The 13,660-nt window shown below is 41.5% G+C and overlaps 2 protein-coding genes across 3 annotated transcripts in view; one reads left to right on the top strand and one right to left on the bottom strand.

Moving 5' to 3' along the window:
• The window catches only part of LOC106821499 (40S ribosomal protein S27), a 23,595-nt gene extending 13,168 nt beyond the window's left edge, over nucleotides 1-10,427 (top strand). For both annotated transcript variants that reach the window (XM_014826342.1, XM_014826341.1), the window contains exon 4: nucleotides 10,259-10,427. In XM_014826342.1, coding sequence (XP_014681828.1) covers nucleotides 10,259-10,287 — 29 coding nt within the window. In that variant the 3' untranslated portion in view covers nucleotides 10,288-10,427. The remainder of the gene's footprint in view (nucleotides 1-10,258) is intronic.
• A 935-nt stretch (nucleotides 10,428-11,362) lies between these two features.
• The window catches only part of LOC106821471 (adhesion G protein-coupled receptor E2-like), a 17,624-nt gene continuing 15,326 nt past the window's right edge, over nucleotides 11,363-13,660 (bottom strand). Inside the window, exons 9-12 of the mRNA XM_014826295.1 lie at nucleotides 13,378-13,500; nucleotides 12,922-13,177; nucleotides 12,549-12,586; nucleotides 11,363-11,373 (exon numbers count right to left, since the gene is read on the bottom strand). Coding sequence (XP_014681781.1) covers nucleotides 11,363-11,373; nucleotides 12,549-12,586; nucleotides 12,922-13,177; nucleotides 13,378-13,500 — 428 coding nt within the window. The remainder of the gene's footprint in view (nucleotides 11,374-12,548; nucleotides 12,587-12,921; nucleotides 13,178-13,377; nucleotides 13,501-13,660) is intronic.

The following is a 13,660-nucleotide window of genomic DNA, read 5'->3' on the forward strand; positions in this document are numbered from 1 at the left end:
GAGAGATCCGCCCTATCTTTTAAATTTATGCTCCCTGTTTGTCAGTATTACTTCATACAGTAAAGTAATGCTTTAACTTGCGCATTATCTAATACGCGTAATTTTCAATAGCTTTGTGTTGTGAAGGAAAGTAACGGCTAAGTTTGAAAACTTCTCCATACACTAGTTTAATTGATAGTCCAGGCACTTCTCTTGTCGTAGTGTTGTACTTCTACTTGTAGCTTCTATACTGATCAGTCCGTAAGGGACAAACGTCAGGTTATAGCTAGCTGGGTGTGAACCTAGCTTGGGTAAAGCCCGCGTAGTTAGCCTTTAGCGAAACAACTTGGAGGCGTTTCAATAAAATATATAATGCTAATAATTACCAATGCTATTTACTACCAAAGTCTTAAAATGTTTTATGACTCTCTTTCGCATCTATTATTGCGGACAATTTTCTGCATGCCGTTCAAAGTGATGCTCATCTCCAAACAACGCTGGCCTGGCCGCTTGCACACTCGAATACTAAATGATGATAGCAGGTAGGATAAGCGTCTGGTGCCAAAATCGCCTCCTATCCTCTTGCTTTATTTCATACGAATTCAGCAGCAAATAATTCAATTATTCTACTTCCATCTTTGTTTTCTTTTGAAGAACACGTGTTCACGTTGCGATAAAAACGATACTGTCTTTTGTTCGGCCCGAGGCTGGTCATGCAAATCACACAAAGGTCCTGAACGAAACTTCTGCGTTCGCTTCCTGTTGCCAGTTTATGTAAATGGCTGGTCGGAATCAAGGAAAATGGCTTAACGGCAGCTGCTTTCGTGAGATCATTTTTTGCGCTGCACCAGCGTTTTTTAGGCGAGCCTTCCAGACCCTCGGCTGGCTTTGACGGGGCCTCACAACGGAGTTGGAAAGCAGCGTGGGTAGTTTCCCAAAATGCAGTGCGCCGCCTATACCTACGGCTGTACTTGCAGCACATTCTACATAAACTGCGCAACAAGAAGCGAACAGCGAGAATTTAGTCAGGCTATTGTGTGGGTTTGCGTGACACAGCTTGGTTTACGGAACACTAGACAGTATGTTTTTTATATACAAGTGAACCACTGTTTTCAATAGAAAACAAAGATGGAGTAGAAATGTTTGAATATTTGTGTTGTATTTGTGTGAAATCAAGCGAGTCGAGCGATATTATTTGGCAGAACGCGTTTCCTACCTGCTATATATTTATGTGTCGGTGTGAGCGAGCAGCCAGCATTTGTTTGGAGATGCAGCATTTGCAGGAATTCTTGGCCATAATAGGCGAAAGGAAGAGTTATAGAAAAATTAAGACTGGTAAGTATATAGTTTCCGTATTTATTTAGCATGTATATTTTATTGAAAACCTCCAAGTGTATGTGAATGATATCATTGATAGTCATGGCGTTGTCGTGGCCATTTCTGGTCAAAGATAAGAGATGATTGTCCAGGCGGTGATAGGATAGGATGCAGGAAGTAAAGGGATAATATAGGAGGAGTAAGACAGCTCCAAAACAGAGAAAATTCAAACATTTGCTTGCCGTATTTTACGATGATCATATTACGTGCAACTCGATACAAAATCTAGGCATCTAAATTGCAGTTGGACATGCCACCTGCACACTTAAACTTTACTTGTAGTTTCCATACCTCTTCTTTTTCTTAGGATGATAAGCTTTTGAACGTCACACATGTTCATAGCGTTGTACTCAGGCTGGTGGCGCAGGTGCCTGAAAGCGTGCAAACAGTGGCCTGGGCCTGTTGAGGAATGGTTCTTGTTCGCTGTAAGAAATGCCTACTCTGTTGGCGCAGGAGTAAGACTAATATAGGCAGGCCCCTTCTCATTTGTTATAGGGGCCGCGATCGCGCTATCCCACCGCGCCTCCATCCGCGCACCATAATTGTGCCAATGTGCGCGCCATGACATTCGCGCCTCATAAAAAGTGGTTTGAAATCGCGCTACCAAAAGTTCTGTGTATTATGTTGAAATAGCGCTCCAATTTTACAGGGAGTGGAGATCTTCTGCGGATGCGCGGAAAAATGCCCGCGGATTTCAAGTCCCAGGCGTCGATTTTGGTGAAACGTCTTGAAATCCGTTGAGCAGAAAATTTTTAGGGCGGGTTAGAAATTGTAAAAATTTTGCATTTCACAGTCCAACAGCCTAACTAAAGTACCGTTCATTTAATACCATTGTAATATAGTTTGCTTTAAATATAGACCACGGCTTAGTTCACTGTTGAGATTTGTCAGACGTTGGCTCAGTGTGTGCGTTTATTTGGAGGCGGCTAGCAGCAGTGTGTGTGCGGTAATATATTAGTACGCGACTCGATCGTCGTTGTACATCAAAAGGCCCGCCGCATCACGCGTGGCCTTGAGGCTAGTTTTCGCCTGTCCCATAGAGTTGCAATGGATGGACGCGAGCACTGACTGGAGTACGCGCCCGACCGCCCGCAGCGGTATACTAACGTGTGCCTGTGCGCGTGCTTGCGTGTGTGCCTAGCGTGGGTGCGTGCGTGCGTGCGTGGTGCGTGCGTGCGTGCCTGTTGGTGTTGCCGGTGTGCCTGCGGGCGCAGTGGGCTTGCCGTGTGTGGCCTGCGCGCGTGCACTCGTGTGCGCCGTGTGCCTGTTGCGCGGTGCGTGCGTGCGTGTGTGCGGGGTGTGTGCCTGCGGGCGTGCCCTACGTAGACCGCGTAGGACCAACGATCGCGTAGGATTATAGATGACGGTAATCCATGGAATCGCCTTCCCCCAACAAAAAATCCTACTGAAATTCACAGCGTCATATTTTCCCTTGCGGCCAACTCGTGTGTCATTCCCTGATGTAGCTTTTTTGTCAATTCCCCCGAAGAGTTTTGCTGTCGCTCTCTCATAGTGCCAGCAATGCAACGCTTCTACATTTTAGTAGTGATTAGTACCCGCGCTCCCCCCCCGCCCGTATGTCAATCAATGCCGCCACCTGTCCAGCAGCACGTAAACGCAGCGTGCGATGTGTAACTAGCCATACACCCGTGCCTCCACGGAGCCGCTTTCTCAAACCCCCTGAGCTTCGAGGGCCCCTAATGCGGCCCCCTTTCGCGGGCCTTACGCGGGCCCTGGACCCCCAAGCCCGCAAGAGACAGCTTCGCATATAAATCACATTCGATCGCTTCCTCGCCGTACTACTACTAGCAACACTCCAGCTATATTGCGCTAGCCGAATAGTTCTGTGTTTAGCTGAACCTTGTGATGTATTCACTATTCAAAGGTGCATTTTGTGGTTGTACTTGATGCAGTTGTGATTATCAATGTTAGTCTGTCAGCTCTTGATGAATAACTGTCTTGAATATTGACTGAATGTTCTTTGGTTTTTGTCTGTACAAGCTTAGCTAAAATTGGTGGGTGTGTGTGTGTTCTGTGTGTCTGTCTGTGTGCGAGCGTGCGTGGCGTTGCGTGCGTGCGTGCGTAGGTTGCGTGCGTGCGTGCGTTGTGACGTGTGTGCGCGGCCCGCGCCTTGCGAGTTGTGTATTAAGTTACTGTGGGCTTGTGTGTACATTTGAGGAAACAGCCCTGCGAAAAATTAGTCGCCGACTGGAAAGTGGCAGAAAAAGCCCTTGGAAAATGAAAAAAGTCAGCCCGCGTCGAAATCTTCGGGGGGTTTGCAAAGAAGAGGCCCGGAAAGAAAAAAAATAATTTTTCAAACTGATTCTAGCCCAACTCCTTTTTCAGTAGCCATCGAGAAATGCAGGCTTTTTCATACACCCTTCGTCGTATCTTAAAACAATGGCAGAACTGCTTTTAAGGTGTGTGGATTTTTAGTGAGCTCTCCATCCATTGCCTCTTAAGGGTGTGATTTTTTTGAGTGAACTCTCCATCAATTGCCGCCTCTTAAGGGTGTGATTTATGCGAGCGTGAAAAAGTCCCCCTGTGGTGTTCTAGGGGCGTCATTAGTAGTCCTGCTCCAGATGTACTTTTCAATCTGACAAGCCTGATATAGGACTAATATTATATGCATACACACTATATATATTATCCTTATATATATACACACTTATATATATACACACAACCTATACTATATTATCCTATACTTTATTTTAATATCCTTAATCTATATATATTATCGCTAGCCTCGACGCGCTTGGTTAAAATTCTTCCTCATGTCTGTGTTTGTTGGTAACAGGTCAGATTCCCTTAGCAAATGGACTGTTGTCCACTTGACTATCAGATTACTATCAAACTTTCATGAAATGGGTGTGGATGTTTTTGTGGGGAAGGCTGTAATCTGGTAAAGCAGTGGAAGATTGCTAATCTCAGTCTGTAAAATGCAAGTAGTAGTAAGCTTGGTCAGGCCCACTAACCACAAATCTTCTCACCTCAAATTATGAGTGTAATCCTTTTTTAAAACACGGGATGCAACACAGTCTTTATTTTTAAGCTCCGTTAGTTTACCGTAGTGAGTCATTTCTAATTTGTCCATTTTTAGCTTGCGCGCATAGATTTCTATACACCCTCTGCGGAGGAGGAGAAAGGAAGTGTAAGCTGAAAAGGCTAGTCCAAAGCCCAATTCAATAATTTTACTGGATGTCAAATGCGCAGGTAACGAGATTAATTTCTGTCTAATAAATTAATGATAACTCTGCCATAGCTCATCAACATGGGCATTAAATAGCAGTTTATTCCTGAGTAGAAATGGCAAATGTTTACATTTGTCACTATGTATATATGCGATCATTGTGTGCCATGAATCGACCAATTCCCATCTAATTACTAAAATTTTTGTTTGTTCTAGTGGTTCTTGTGTGTTCCTCTAGTTTGGTAGCTTTGTTGCTGAATTATTTGATCGTAAACTTGAAATGAAATTATTATTAATAAAAATAGGTGATTTTCTAGTTTTTGAGGTGTTGGAATTAGATAAAAGTGCGCGTGTGGGACGCCCCGTGGCTTAACTCGTATTACGAAACTATGCTCATTGTCCATGGGAATATTAAACATGTTGGATTTTGTGCATAAGTGCTTCCATTCGATAATGAAACTGGACCATACAATTCATTAGCAGGGTGTTACAAGATCAGCAACTGTGTTAGGGCCATGCACAGACAGTCGGTGCTGTGTGTTGGATGCTCTACAAGTACTATGCCAAAGCCTACTGGTGCCAGGAAAGTGTCGCTCAGCAAGAGGTAATGAATATCTTAACACATAACCTTCGGTCTATCGGACCTTCGGTCTATAGCAGGGCTTGAAACTAACCTATCATGTTCACTAGCCAGCAGGGCTAGTGACCTGTAAAATCTACTAGCCCTTAAAAATATCTACCAGCCCTTACTTTTCTGAAGTGCGGCGCTGAAGCTACGCGGTGAGCACAGTTTTGCGTTTGGGTGGGTGAGGTGGGTGGATCTGGGTTTTGATTTTAGATGCTCTGAGATGCATTCTGCAAAATTCATTGACTTTGTGAAAATCTAGATTCAGTATATACATCAGTACTATGTTATAAGAGCAGAATAATTATATTCCTTAGAGTAACGATTAGAACTATTAGTCAGTTTTACTGAAATGTGAAAGTTCATGTTTAAAGGGATCGTTTACTCTAAGTTCTAGGGTTATTTTCAGTTAATTTAGGTTAAAATTATGCTACATAAAAAGTTTCATGGTTCATTCACCATTAGAAATATTATTAAAAAATGTTTTAAAACTAACGACTACAGTTTGATTACAACGACGGTGGCGCCACTCAAACTCACTTTTCAGCCAAGTTCTACAGTAACAGACCGAGGGTGTTTCTTATTTATTAATTTAAAAGCAAAAGATTGTAATATCTTATAAACGACATATAGTTTCAGTTATAATATGGATAAATTTGCCCTAAAATGAATATCGTTCGTCTAAATAGCATTTAGGTATAAATATAATTGCACTTTTGGGATTAGCCCTCGGTCTGTAACGTGCAAAATAAATTGTCAAATACGCAACTTTTTCGGGGTGGCAGCACGGTCGCGGGTATCATGGCGTCGTTCAAATTTCGTAGCGTTGATGTGTAATTAATTATAACAATTAAATTAGGTATCTTGTAACAAATACGTGTTAGTATAGACGATTTGTTATACAGTAAGTACAGTTGTATGCAGTAAAACCCTAGAGTCTACTATCCCTTTAAGTTAAACCGTTTGTGACTATCTCTACTACAAGTACAGAGGTTATTAGTGCGTAGTAGTTAGTACAAGTACAGTATAGAGTTATAAGTTGAGTTATCCTGTTTGTGATAATTTGAGATTTGTAGAGTTGTATTGCAATTATATTAGTTGACTGAATATGAGCCACATAGAAGCGTGTTATGCTAGTGTTAGGATGAACTTCGTATTATAAAAAGCTTAGAATACCAGTTACAGGAATGTAGGTTTAAAGGTATATATTCGGGTTATTTTCATAACAGTACCTGACAAAACCGTGACTACTATTCCACGTCAATTATAGACACAGACTGGATTGTATATATTAGCCAGGGTGATTCCAACTCGGTATAAGTAAAGTTGAGTTTCTAATTTGCTTATTTAGCAAAGGTGAAATTGAAATCATCTTTTGGTTTGAAAAGGGGAGGGATTGTAGTGTTTAACCCTGAGGTCAGCTGAAACGTATAGTAACCGGTCCACAAACATGAACAGAAACGTATTGCGTATACACTGTGACTGTGTGAGGGGATTAATGTAGTTTAATCCGTTAGTAAAGTCTACAGTATCCAATATGGCAGCGTTTAGCATCGTGACTGTTATGTTTAGGTTTTGCAATTTTATTATGTTTGCACACGCAAGTTTTATACTACTTATGACTAGTTCGTTCCGGTTAGTAGTTGCTGAAAAAGTACTAGTAATATGTTATCTGGTAGGCATTCCCACTCGCAAACAGGGCTGGTCAGCCCAGACATTCTACTAGCCTCGGGCGAGCAGGCGAGCGTTAGTTTCAAGCCCTGGGGCCCGTTGTCAGAAAAAAATTAGTCTTAACATTAACCTTAACATTAACTTTTTCTCTTAAAGCGTTGCCAGAAACTTCGTAAAGTTAAGAGAATTAAAAATTCTCGTAACTTTTCTCTTAACTTAATAGATCCTAGACCCTCCCTTAACTTTAATATTAAGTTGAAAATAACACATTTACACTACGAATTACAATTATATTGATATTATATTTTATAATAATGAATAAAATGTGTGTTTTTCTTGCCACGATTCTCGCGTCTCGCGTTACAATGTCAGAATTTGTCTTCTTGTGCAGAATAAATTCATGACCACGTAATTTTCCATCAATTATTATTTATATGTGGTTAGCCATAATAATATGCATAAATTTACTGTGATGTACAATAAATGTGTATGAATTTGAATTTTGTGATCGATTCTCATCCAATCGGCAGCCTTGTGACATGAAATTATGAAGTTCATGTTATCGTAAGTTTTCACTTAAGTAAGTTTAGTTTAAGTTGGTTTCTGGCAACGCTATTAAAATTAACCTTAACATTAACATTAGACTTAAAATTAATCGTAGCTTTACGAAGTTTCTGACAACGGGCCCCTGTCCTTTATAAATTTTTGACTGAGATTATCTGTTAGCCTCGATTACTAGGTTTGTTACTTCTATTCTATTCTTTTGTTAGCTCAGCTGACGAAGTCAGATGCAGCTTGTAGAATCACATGGTTGTCCGTGCGTCCGTCAACAGTTGGGTACAAATCTTAACCGCTCGACGTACGGTCTTGATATTCGGGACGTCGGTGGGGATCACGAAAAGGACTCGGGATGTCGAATTTGGGGGTCAAGGGTGAAAGGTCGAGATGTGTTAATGGAGGGGTGAATATTTCCCCCTTAACTTAAGGTATAGGAGGAAATACGGAATTACGGCTCGATCTACGCTCTTAATATTCGGTGTATAGTGTGATGGGGAGAAAACTCATCACCAGTGCGAAATTGGAGGTCACAGGTCAAATGGCAGTGGGGGAAAGGTCAGATATCAGACATTTTCTGAGGACATGGTCTAACGGACCGATCCCGGATGGTTCCGCGGAAATCCCTTTTCTCAGGGGTCGATTTTGTAAAACTTCTAAATTCGTTGAGAAAATTGGGGGTGGTGGGTGGTAACAATGTAAAAATTTAAATTATATACCCTCAACAGCACCTGACTGTAGATTGTAGAGTGTAGACAGTAGACTGACAGCGAAGTATACAGTGTATCTGTTTTTGTGTACTAGAAAAGATAATCCTCGTTCACAGGCTGCAGTAGAGGAGCAGACATTTGAGGTAGCTGATCACGTAACGACCATGCCTGGCCTGGGGGCCGGGTTTACATGTTTCTGTGTGCATGTTGTGTGCATGACTATGCACTGATTGTTCCATTCGCATTGTTTTTTTTATTCAAATCTCGTCGCAGCAAGGCAGCGTCAATATTATATATATATAGCTGCGTTCACACGAGGATTTCAGTACCATACTTGAGCGTTCACACGGTAAAAATATACGCGGCTTATTCGGTACCGTACTGAAATACGCGGCTTACTTGGCGTGGAATCACATTCCGCGCCAAGTAAGCCGCGTATTGTCTGTCATGTGAACGCATTCGAATTGCGAAACTGTAACGCGCTTACCTAGACTGGTACCCGTTCGCTACAAGACGTTAGTGTAGTGTGTGGAACTGTCGACCGGGTACCAGTCTATATTATAGCTAGCCAGCTAAACCTCGAATCTCGTGTATCTCATGGGAACGCTCCGGGTTGTGTTAGCGCGGTATTTCAGCCGAATTCAGCACCAGCTAAGTACGGAACCAGCGAGGCCGTGTATCTCGTGTGAAATCAAGCTTATGTCTGAGTCTATCTATTGATCTGATCTATTGTCTGATTTATGTCTGAGTAAAACATAGATATATATACAACCCTATTTTCAGCCCCCTGATTTCCTATTCATAGTTTGTTTGTTCCTTATGACAACTTGAAAAAGTGATTCAAGAGTCTCCTATAATGTGTTCAGAATAGGTTAGAATGCACCAAATTGCACTTCTTTTTTTTTTAATTCCTGGGGAGCATGCCCACCGACCCCCCTAGCATGGCGATGACCTACGGTCCTCGCATTGCTCGCTCCTCTGTTTGCTAATTTCAATTTCAGCTGAAAATTAAATTAAATTCTCCAATCTCATCCCTGTATAGGGTTTATATGAAATGGAAATAAAATGAAATAAAACATAAATTTTACCGGAGCCATAGCGGACACAAGCGTACAACACTCGCGAGTTTTGAGCGAGATTTTTAGGTGGAAATGAATGAAAAACATACACTGCAAGATCGCGGCCGATTAATAGAGATTTCCGGATAAAGGAGGTCGGACTGTATTAGAAAGGTTGTTGAGAAACAAAATTAGACTTTATTTTACTCTTAACATTTACACTTTATCGTAGCCCGGACCTCTATACATCACATACATGTACATGAAGCTCATAGCTTTACAATGTGTCTGTTAACTGTTTATGAGGAAAAATTGGTGCGAGGACTAATGTCAAGTCTAATGTTAATTTTGTTTCTGAGAATGGGTCTTCGATTACCTGGTGAAAATTCTCGAGTTCTAACCGTGCTGTGCTTTCTGAAGTATATCTGCAGATTGCATATATGTGATTGAGAAAACTAATTACATACGATGGCAGGAAAAGGTTTGAGATAGACTGAGCTCAGCTTTGTTTAATTAAACCAAAGAAAGCGTAGTTAGATTAGGGCTAGCGAACGATGGTTTTCCAGTAATTTAGCCTTGCACACGTGATATGTTGTGTAATTGATAATGATGAATAAGGATAATGATAATAACTATAACCCGGATGATGTCTCTTGTGTCGTGTCAAAAGTTCTTGGTTGTCGCAGTAATTCTGTGTTCAGGGTAGTCTGTCCTTGATGTCGTGTGCATCAAGTGGTGTCTTATCACTTGGTGTACATGGGCACATTCTGCGCAACCATAGAGTAACCACAGGTTCATAGTTCTGTGTGGGAATATTTCAACCCCACACAGTCTCCAAAGCCTGGTACAATCAGTGCTGTCTTAGTTTTGCTGGTGGTAATGTTTGTAACAATGTTGTTAACTTGTTAGTGTAATTTTTTCAGGTGTGGAGATTAAATTAGCCCTTGCATGCTTACGGAATTTAAGCTAAATTTGGTTTGTGGTTTTGTGTGTGAGGGTGGAGGTAGGAACTAGGAATGTTATGGTCTTCCTGCTTTCACCTGAGAAGTGAGTCGGAGGGTATACCTTTGATGTGTTATTTTATTTTCAGGATGCTCGTTTAGACGAAAGCAGCACTAGGAGGCAGCACTAATGCGAGAAAGATGGTACGTGAAACTCTTTCCTGGCAAAAGAAACACCAGCAATCTGCAGGCGGCGTGGCAAAGGAACTGTAAAATATTTCAGTAAACAAATCAATAAATAAACACTTGTGAACAAGATACTGTGTACGAGTATATTATGTCGTAACTGGCTGGTTCTCATTTTGAATTATCGAACATTAATATTTAGAAATTAATTAAATGCATAAACTAGTGCTGTCAAAACCAACATAGCATTCATTAGGTAGGGTTTAATTGAAAATACTGTTATAATTATAAATGGTAACATTGAATGAGCTAACATGGGTTTATACATGTGTAATAACCATTTACATTCAGAATGCAAATCTCTTCAATTTAATATTACAAACTAGAAATTTAATCATCTGCAACATTGTTACAGCACATACTAATATAATCAGGAGTAAGATAATATAGGATATATTATCTTACTCCTGATATAATGCATACAGAATTAGGAGGTAAATATAGGATATAAATGTAAGCGAACAAATAATACACTCGCGTTCTCAAAGCATCACGTCTGTACACGCAATGGTGTCTCCACGGGGCACCAATAAATCTTGGAATTGGGTGGGGGTTAAGCTGTCCGCTAATTCGCCAAATGGGAATTAAAGTTGAATTTTCGAAGAAAATGTCATAAACTCGCCAAAAAGCTAAAGCTAATTAGGCCCTTCATACTGAACTCGACGTCTACCCACTAGAGGCTGTTACAGGCTAATTTATAGGCGGAATACTACACGAGATCGCTACTTGCAGCAAAAGCCGAAGCATTGGGCACACTGCGTGTGTTTGTTGTTTACTCAGTACCGAAACTTCTAGGAAAAGGCCCAAACTTTCAACCTGGGTTCATAATTACTAGTAGTCTAGATACTATCCAATTACGCAGAACTTTTAAAGAGTATTACATAATGATATATTTACAAGTATATAATATTATAATAACTCCATGCTATACAGATATTGAACAAATTTATATCTTTCTATAAGCATTGATTTCCTATTGCAGTCGCCCTCATTCAAAACACCTAGCGTCACCTGTAATCTGAAAAAATGTAAAATCAGGCACAGAAAGTACCATCATTTATGTGCGGTGATGGACTTATTTCTTATTAGGAATGAATGCCTCTGAAACATTTTAATCGTGAAATCCATTCCCGTCATTTAAACCATGTACATTTAATATAATCGTATATTGATATATAAAAAGAAATTCAAACAGAAATATCCGAATCTCGGTGAAAATAAGTTACTAGTAATATCATGAAGCTATGTCTACAACATGTTCGGAGTAACTCGTGTTTGTTACCTTATCTTCTGATAGAACCATCTTCGTCATCTACTCGGCTCCGATCACAGTGATGGTTTTAGCTCGCTAGCGCACCCGATAACGTCTGGTCGTCGCTAGTGTGCGTGCGTGCATGCCTGCCTGCCTGCCTGCGTGCGTGCGTGCGTGCCTGCGTGCGTGCCTTCCTGCGTGCGTGCCTGCCTGCGCGCGTGCGTGCGTGTGTGGGTATGTGCGTGCGTGGGTATGTACGTACGTGTGTGCGCACGGGCACGCGTGCCCGCATTAGGTATCTGCTTTGTCACTTTATACCAATATCACCTTTATTACCACATGGCACCACCGCTTTACCACCATGTATCAACAATGATGAGATCATTTCAGACCAACACCATCACACCAGCTCATACAATTACCACATATCACCTATTACCTCATACCAACACCTCCATTCTACTTCATACCACCACCACCACCACCTTACTACCGCATACCAACACCGCCACACTGCCACATCATCTGTCAGAATGATTACTCCAAGCTTATACCAAAACCACCTTACTACCCAATACACGCACAATCTTACCACCTCATACCAAAACCACCTTACTACCCAATACACGCACAATCTTACCACCTCATACCAACACCGCTTTACCACCATACATCACCAGCACCACCTCATTTAATGCGCACACACTTTACTATCTCATAGCAATAGCAGGACATCACTTTATACCCTCATAAATTGACTACTCCATGCTAACGTCGCCATACCAACACAACCACACCACCATATAACCTGTTACACGTATCGTGCACACGGACTAGGATTAGGACTGGGTCTGAGTTGAGGGAGTCCAACGTCTGTCGTGTTCCCGGAATTATGCACATAAAGAATAGATGTATACTAGAGAGAAAACCATAGAACATACCTCTCCGGGTTGGTTGAATTGATTCCATAATCACTGATCTACGTGCAACAGAGTGCGATAAAACGACTGAAATGCGCTTGGTGGCTTACTTCACAGCCGGGCTTTACAGTTACTAAGTACTCTTCGCTTTCACATATATCACGACTGAAGTGAGAGTAGAACACATATACCGTTCGACGCTTGAATAGCATTTGTGAATGAACACAAATCTCGTGTAATTACCTTATTATATATCCTGTATATCCGCCCGATGCGATTGGCAGGTATGCCTATAGCCAACCAGCATTTGTGTCAACGATGGGAGCGCTCAAAAAAAGCTGCCTAGCATCGTAGTGCCGCAAAGTTGACAATTTGGTGTTTGTGCGTGACAAACATTTGTAAATTGGATAAGCTGGACCGGCATATCTCGCTCATAGGGATAGGTAAAGAGAAAAGAAAAGATGAGTAACAAGTTTCGTTGAAAGAGTTAGGTTCGATAGGGTGCGTACCTGCGCAGTGATTGATAGTTCCTCTGCCTGCGTAACCTGGCAGACATGTGCACGTGAAACCATCGATCTTATTCTGGCAGGTGGCGTGAGCATCGCAGTCGTGAGTGGCGTCCTGGCACTCATCAATATCTATGTCAATGTCTCGGAAGACGCGTGCATAGAAACAACATGCTAGTTAGTTTCTCGCTACATTTCTATGAACACCTGCATAACTGTCACAAGCGAATAAATGAATTTAATAAAGGATATGCTGTTATTTTTTAATAAAAAAATAACTAGTTCTTGCAGAATAACGGTGGTAGATGTGAGACATCATAATGCGTACAAGGTAACATACTCACCATTACACGTTACTCCATTGCCTGTGTAACCTGGGTTACATTGGCAGTAGAAGCTACCGACCGCGTTATTACATTCAGCTAGGGAATGACAGTTGCTAACTCTGGTTAAACACTCATCCACATCTGTAATAGAGAGACAGTACATCTACGTAAAGATGATCGTGATATGTCAGGGTAGATAGTTGGATGGCTATCTAGCTAGGTTTCATGGATGGATGGATGGATGGATGGATGGATGGATGGATGGATGGATGGATGGATGGATGGATGGATGGATGGATGG

This window comes from Priapulus caudatus, unplaced genomic scaffold (assembly GCF_000485595.1).
Source record: "Priapulus caudatus unplaced genomic scaffold, Priapulus_caudatus-5.0.1 Scaffold75, whole genome shotgun sequence".
Classification (NCBI taxonomy): Eukaryota; Metazoa; Priapulida; class Priapulimorpha; order Priapulimorphida; family Priapulidae; genus Priapulus; species Priapulus caudatus.